Source organism: Cyprinodon variegatus, unplaced genomic scaffold (assembly GCF_000732505.1).
Source record: "Cyprinodon variegatus isolate N-32 unplaced genomic scaffold, C_variegatus-1.0 Scaffold332, whole genome shotgun sequence".
In the NCBI taxonomy this organism is placed as follows: Eukaryota; Metazoa; Chordata; class Actinopteri; order Cyprinodontiformes; family Cyprinodontidae; genus Cyprinodon; species Cyprinodon variegatus.
Window position 1 is genome coordinate 249106 of NW_015150785.1, and position 7463 is coordinate 256568.

At 39.3% G+C, this 7463-nt stretch overlaps 1 protein-coding gene across 3 annotated transcripts in view; it reads left to right on the plus strand.

Annotated features, from left to right (window-relative positions):
- The window catches only part of stac (SH3 and cysteine rich domain), a 79075-nt gene that overhangs the window by 59080 nt on the left and 12532 nt on the right, over window positions 1-7463 (plus strand). For all 3 annotated transcript variants that reach the window (XR_001481525.1, XM_015385166.1, XM_015385167.1), the window contains one exon: window positions 1591-1688. Coding sequence is in view for 2 of the 3 variants with exons in the window: in XM_015385166.1 (XP_015240652.1) it covers window positions 1591-1688 (98 nt within the window). In the remaining variant the exon portion in view is untranslated. The remainder of the gene's footprint in view (window positions 1-1590; window positions 1689-7463) is intronic.

Sequence of the window (7463 nt, forward strand, 5' to 3'; positions counted from 1 at the left end):
TAGTTTTGTTTTTCCTAATGTAAATGCGCTTTGCTTTATGTAGTTTTGTTTTCCTTAATGTAGTTGCGCTTTTAGATTTGTAGTTGCAGTTTTCACTTCAGGGCCACCGTACTAAAGCCCACCAACTCAAACATCCAAAGCGGCAACCTCCAGAGCTTTCGTCCCATCCTCCATGTTGACCACAGTTTGGTCCTTCACGTCCTGCTTGGGTGGGCAACAGGTCCTCCCTCGCTGTGGCGGGCCTCAAAGGCACTGACACTCGTGCCTAATTGGATTCAGACAGGATTTAATATGGCTGGGCAGGGAAAAGGCCCTTGGTGTTCTTACCAATTTGAGGTATTTGGATCAACTTTGTGTGAACTTAGCAAACAGAGACAGTTTGACACAAAATGTGTCTTGATTTTATCTAAAGCTCGGACCCACATGCAGTGAAACCAAACAGAGAGACACAAATGAAAGTTTAACTGGTTTCATTGAAGAGATAAAGCTTGGTGCAGTGTTGCTCTGAACTCTGCTCTGCTGGAACTGGAAGGTGAGGGGAAGACAGACTGTTAGTTCAGGCTCAGTGGGAAATTTCATTCGTTGATTTGAAGAAGAGCATCTGGTTGTTGACTCAGGTTTCCAGAGAAGTGAAGAATCTTTGACTCCAAACTGTGTGTAGTTTTCCAAAGTTTGTCTGACTCGTTGGAGGGCGGAACAGGGTTTAACCAGAACTCAGACGGTGTAGGTGAACGGAGACGCTGATTGTCACTCAGATTTCCTGCTGTACTTGAAGGGGTCGTAGTGCAGATGATTCCCTTGCTCAGAAAGTATTTTCAAAGTTCTCAAAGGAGACTGGACCTCATGTTTAAATCCCTGGCTCAGTTTAAGGCTCAGTTGATCCCTCCTGGGAGAGGAGGTCCGAAAAAAGGTCCAGTTTGCAGGATGACTTCCTGCTGAGAGGCAAAGACAAAAAACAAAGTTAAAACTCAGGTAGGCAAGAACTCAGTCTTACTCAGCAAAAACTCAGCTTGGCTAGAGTACCAAAAACTGGCAAACAAAAACTCATGTTAGACTCTGCTAAACTAAGCATGGCTAGAGTACCCTGTATTGGCAAACACTCTGCTGCGAGGTAGTGGCAGTCAGCAGCTAAAGATCACTCCGTTAACGAGGAAACCATCAGCAGGTGTGTGAGGAGGCGGACCGGAACCAGGCGCCTCCTGTTGGAGGAAGGGAGACAAACACAAAAACAAACACACAGACTGGAGCCTTGACAAAATGGAATTATAAATAAGTGAATTCTTTTTGAAATAAGTTTGTCCCTTGATTTGAGCAGGCAAGATAATTTAATATTTACATTTAAAATAGGGACAAACATCTCCATTATCTTATTTCAAGTATATTATATTGGATTTTTTTGCTTTAAGGGCAAAAATATTAATTCTGGCAGATGTTCTTATTATAGACGCTTATTATATATAAACAAATACTTTTTAGATCAGTTTTTACAGTGTAGATATCCCCGTGGAACCAACTCAGGAGAGGTTTAATGTCACTTAAGGTTATGTGTATGTAAATATTTGGTTTCAGCTGTGTCTCTGTTTTGTTTAGATGGAGCAGATCCAGCTGCAGAAAGATCCTCTGAAGCTCAACACTTTGGTGGCCTTGTATGATTTCAGCGCCCAAGAGAGCCATGACCTGGAGATGAGGTTCGCTAGCTCACAAGAACACACACACACAAACACACACACACACACACACACACACAATAACAGCCACCAGCTTTCCTGGCCGGCGGGTGAAAGATTGCTGACTGATTGAGTCTGACATCTCCTCAATGATTTTTCTTTGTTGTTCAAAATGTGAAATAAACAAAGAGGCGGAGGCTAACTGTGCACAGCAGTCTCACCTTTCAGGGGGAACTAAGACTCAACTTTAAAATAAAACTTTTGATAAAACTGTGAGAGATCTGCGCCACTTCTTAAATATAAGAGTTTCAGTTCAGTGATTTGAATTTAATAAGCAGCATCACATTCTACTGATTTCTCCTTGATCAGTTCTCATTAGCAGGTCAGATCCTGAAAAATCTGATTTTTTTCCCCCCTGTTCATTACATCCATTAGTGCTGAAAACTCCCACCACCTTTATTCATCTACAAAGGAATTAGCAGCATGTACCTTGATGCACTTTGTCGAAAGATAAAAGTTAAGGGCATGAACCGTATTTAGAGCAGCAATTATCTTACAGTCTCCTATCTTAATGGATGCATCAAGCATTTTCTCTGTTCAGTTTCAAAGTCCCTTAAATTCAAACATCAGTATGAATCAAAATGGACAAGTTAGTTTTTAAAGGGTCTATATCATGCAAGATCAGATTTAAGGAGCTTTAACTACGTTATAATGTTATTCCTTTATCAAAACCATGCCAAAAATTGTATTCTGCTTGATTCAAATAGTCTGAGAAACGCTACTGAATTCTGCTTTCTGAGCAGCAGCATCTGCAGAATGAGTGGCCATGACAGGTCTAGGTAGATGGTTCATTAGCCGCCCCCACCAGGAAGCACATGCCTTAACAGTATTGCGCCTGCTCGGTAAAAAAACACACCCGCTTTCAGAGACTGATCAAAGAAGATCAGCTGGTGGTAATGTGAGGCAGAACATAATCATATCGACAAATCGGTTCTTTTAGCGGCTAAACCTCACAGTGACAGCAACTGTTCTAGTTTAAGCTGATGTTAAAAAATATGCTTTTGTTTTGAGGCCTTATACTTAGTTCAGCCTTTCCTACAGAACAGTTTAATAACAAGAAGCGGTGTAATACTGTGATGTCATTAAATGGGCGGCACAAACATGAGGCATTGTTGAAGCAAAGGCAAACGTCTTCATTCTTGATTGGAAAAACAGCACCAAAATTTCTTAATAAATGTATATTTCATAGTACCAAAGACAATGTTTCCTCAATTGCCTAAATTTGACTTCGGAAGTCTTAAAAAAGCAGGATATGGGACCTTTAAAGAGCCATTTTCTAATAATACTGCCACCTGTGGTCAAAACACAGAACTGCAGCACTCTTCTGCTCAATTTCCTAGCATGGGTTCAAACTTAACAAGGTATTTTTATTTCTCTTTTCACCTCACCTGGAGTTGCTATTGGTAACTGAGTTAAGCTGGGTGCCAGTCACTTATAAGTATCCACAAAATCCATCTCGAATATAGCTGTTCGTTTGCTAGATTGGACCCATTTTACATCGACACGCTTGATGTCACATCTGCAGAAACAGTGCGGGAACTTCTGATCAGAAGTACATGATCATGCGCTGAACTACTGAGGTGTCAGTCTGCTCATTAAACAAGGTTTTACTTGGAAAGTGTTAAATAAAAAGGCTATTTTAAAGATATGTTTCAGTGAAAACTTACAAAATCTTTCTTTGAAGAAACGTATCCCTATCCCTACCAGTATGTAGCCTCGTGAGACCATCCTGATCTCGCGAGCTTTCAAGGTTTCACTCGCAGATCAGTCTGGAGACTCTCCGTTAAAGAAAATTTGGAGCCGTTCACCAAACGAACGTCCAATCAGCGTTGGCTTTGAGGCGGGTTGAGGTGTGACGCAACGAGAAGCGCGACAGTTCAGTCTAAAGAACATGGCGGCTTCAGCCGATGAAACTAGCGTTAGCGTGGCTATCGAGCAAGTTTTATCGGAATTACAGAGTATTTCTTCACTGAAAGAAGAGCAAAACACTGCTCTGGAGGCTTTTCTCAGAGGAAAAGATGTTTTTGCTCTTCTCCCGACTGGTTTCGGCAAGAGTAGCCTGGCTGTTAGTATGTCATATGCTTCGTTGATCTGATTGGTTTATTTGGCCCGTCTATCACCAACATAGGCCAATCAGCTAACCAGTATTTTCGCCCTTCCCAAAATTACTTCTACAGAAGGTTTCCAGATGGATATGCGGAGCAAATCCATCTGGCGGAGTCAGGTTAGCCAGTATGTGTCATCCAGGTAAACCCCTCACTAACCTCAACTCCTATGCTCTGTCCTTACTTAGTAAGTAGCTAAGTAAATAAGAATACATTTATATAGCACGTTTTCACAGACAGGATGTCACAAAGTGCTTGACAAAAGAATAAAACAATGTCTTTACCCATCCAATGCCTGGGTTCAATGCTCGGGAGGAGCAGTCACTACCAGTTCTGAATTGGTTGTGGGGAACCATGTCAAGATTTTTATTTAATGATCTTAAAGTACAATTAAATTTAAAAACTAGAATTTTAAAATGAGAATTTGATCTGATAGAAGGCCAATGCAGCAACCAATCTAGCTAGTTTTTTTGGAGACTTTGGTGACAACACATAGAGCTTCTTCACCAAGCAGTTAATGAGCGAGCCCCTCCCTCATCCAAAATAACAGGGACTCAGATGCAGCAGCTGCAGCCCATGTCTGCAGTCAGAGAGTAGAGCGATTCTTCCCTGCTTCTCCATTGAACATGAGTCAGACATGCACAAAGCCTCCATCGATCCCTCCTGAATTATATTCAGAATGTAATTATAATATTTAGCATTTCTTTCTTTAAAGCTGTTGCACTGACGTAGAATTGTTCATTGGCGTAGTTTAAGCACCCCTAGAGGACACGCCCACAGAATCTCGAGGCAGAGAAAACTGTTTATTTTTATTACTTTTGAAACCTGATTGTATTTGTTTAGATGTGTTTTCTATAATTCATTTTATTTTACTCTACACAGACTTTAATGTTTCCTACTGATCACTGATTGTCATTGTTTTCATCATAGTGGTCTGCGTTCCACTCCCAGTCTGGTCAAGTTGCGTGGCATAGTGGTAGAATGCAGTTTTTTACTTCAATTTATGCCTACATTTTATTCCTACACTATTACCGCTGAAAGAGCCTGACTTGTCTGGTGGTTTTCCTCTTAACTCAGTGGAACCTTTAAGTTTAAAGGCATACTATGCAACATTTTTCAGTTCATTAATGTGTTCCATATCGTTTTGGATGATTAAATGAGTCATTTCAGGTTGAACAAAGGTATTCTCGGCCGCCCTGGTGGTCTGTAGGGGAAATACCGCACTTGCAATTGCAGGAGCCCTCGGCCCGCACCCACAGGCTCAGAAGTCTCGTGCATCGCGAGAGTCGGTCTTGCTTTACGGCGAGAACTGCTACACACCCCCAGTGAAAGACATGCTCGTTGATAGCGCAGTGGCCATATTTGTGCAGACGAAGCTGATGTTGAAGCTGATTCCTGCAATATTATCACAGAGCTGTTGTCAATAACAAGTTTAGCCTACCTATAATAGCTCATAAGTCCTGAGCCTCAAACGATTTTGTGTCTAGTCATTCTATGGCAGACTAGAATAGTCTGATTATCTACCATACTATTTCAAATATTTCTCATGCATGCATAAGGTTGTTTAGACCATTTTCAATTCTTTGAAATGTACTAATTCAGTGCTCAAGGTACAAAAACACAGAAATAAGAACCCCCTTCCCCCAACGACAGTCGGATAAACGTATGGGAAACTCCAACTTGGCTAACTACAATCTTTGTTATTTAAACACATGCATAACAAATAATGTATGAAAACATGCTAAATTTTCAAACTCAAAAATTGGAACAAAATAGTCACTTACCGCAGTAGACATGGTGATTCGTTGCGTTCGCCTGTCTGCTAAGCTCAGAACAACCGCGCCTGGCTTGACGGAGAAACTAGGAGAACAGCTCAGCATATTTACGACAGTGCACTTTTACTTTCGCCCTCTGGGGGGAGCCTCGCTGGAAAATCAACACCGGTTGCATAGTGTACCTTTAACTGCATTATGTCCTAATTTTTAAATACCAACAAATAAAACTATCTACCAAATGCATAAATAAAAACAGGATTCAGAGCTTATTTACATATAGTAAATATATATATATATATATATATATATATATATATATATATATATATATATATATATATATATATATATTTTATATTACTATAAAAGATATATTCCACACGTTTTCATGTTATGCTTCTAAATTCGAAGATTCAGATCTGCAGTGGCCTCATTAATGACACCTGCATGAGTGAGAGGAAACTGGGTAATCTATTAACTTTATTTATTTTTAACCTGAATGAGATGGATGATGTCCTGAAATTCCATTAATAGTTCCCATCAGCGTATTACACTGTCAGCGGCTATGATGGACTATGCTGTGTTTAAAAGCTAATACAAATATGATTTATAGCCCTGTAATGGACAGATAATCATCTATTTCAGCGCAGCACAGAACAAGATGCTGCCTTCATTTAAAATGTGAGGAAAAGTCAAATAGGAGATAAATCAGAGGAAAATGCAGCTTTTTTGTTCATAGCTACTTTAAAATGATATTCTCTGCTCATGCAAAATGTTTAATATATTATGATTTTGTGCTATAAGCCAATAGAAATTCATACATAGCTTTAAGGGAACAGACGGCCTTTGCTAAAAACTTCTTATATTTGAAATTCAGACAAGTTTTCTTTGCGTTTGTTTTCAGCTCCTCTCTACTCTGTCACCAAATGGTCTAATCTGACTGAGCTGCAGCTGTTTTGTGTCTAGATGTGCAAAGCTTATAGAAGCATAACTCTGGAGACTTAGAGCAGCGAAGTTAAGTCTGATTTAAAGATGTTTTTCACATTTTAAAGATGTTTATTTGTAAAAAGGAAATTATTACCTTGTTGATTGTGGTGGCAACCACATTTTTTTAAAGTTTAAACAAAATTTGGGAATTATTGCATTAATGCATATAAAATGTTCTGCGAAAAAGTAAAAAAAAAGGTACTTTAAAATCATGAATCAGCTAAAAAAAAGTTTGCTTTTCTTTGCAAAGGGGTTGATATCCCACCCAGAGGAAAAAGGTATGTAGTGAAGTGAGTTAAAATAATTAAAGGAAATTACGCCATTTGATTGTAGCAGGTTGAAGGATCGACGCATCTTGAAATTTAAGGACAGAGTCTGAAACCCAAATGTATTATGTATTTAATTAATTTCCATTAACACTTCGACATCCAATCATACCCTAATCAAAGGGAAGGTCACATAGAGGTCAGCAGTATTCAGTATATCCTTGCTGTGTGGTTAAAAAGAGTGAAGGTATATAAACTTAATCCTCCCCATCTTAAGCTCCGCCATCTTCCAACCCTGTTCCAACACAACTGGATCAAACAAACGGCTCATTATTACCAGAGATGGCAAAAGTACTCACTTTCCGTACTTGAGTAAAAGTACAGATACTTGTGTTAAAAAAAGTGGAAGTACTGATTAAACTTCTTTACTCAAGTAAAAGTAACAAAGTACAGGCTTGTAAATGTACTTAAAGTATAAAAGTAAAAGTAGAAACCACTTTTTTCATGCCGTTGCCTACATTTTAAATGGATGTCTGCCAATAGGACTAGATCTCCGTTGTGTTCATTTTCAATCAAGCTGCAATGATTCATCTTGTAGTGGTG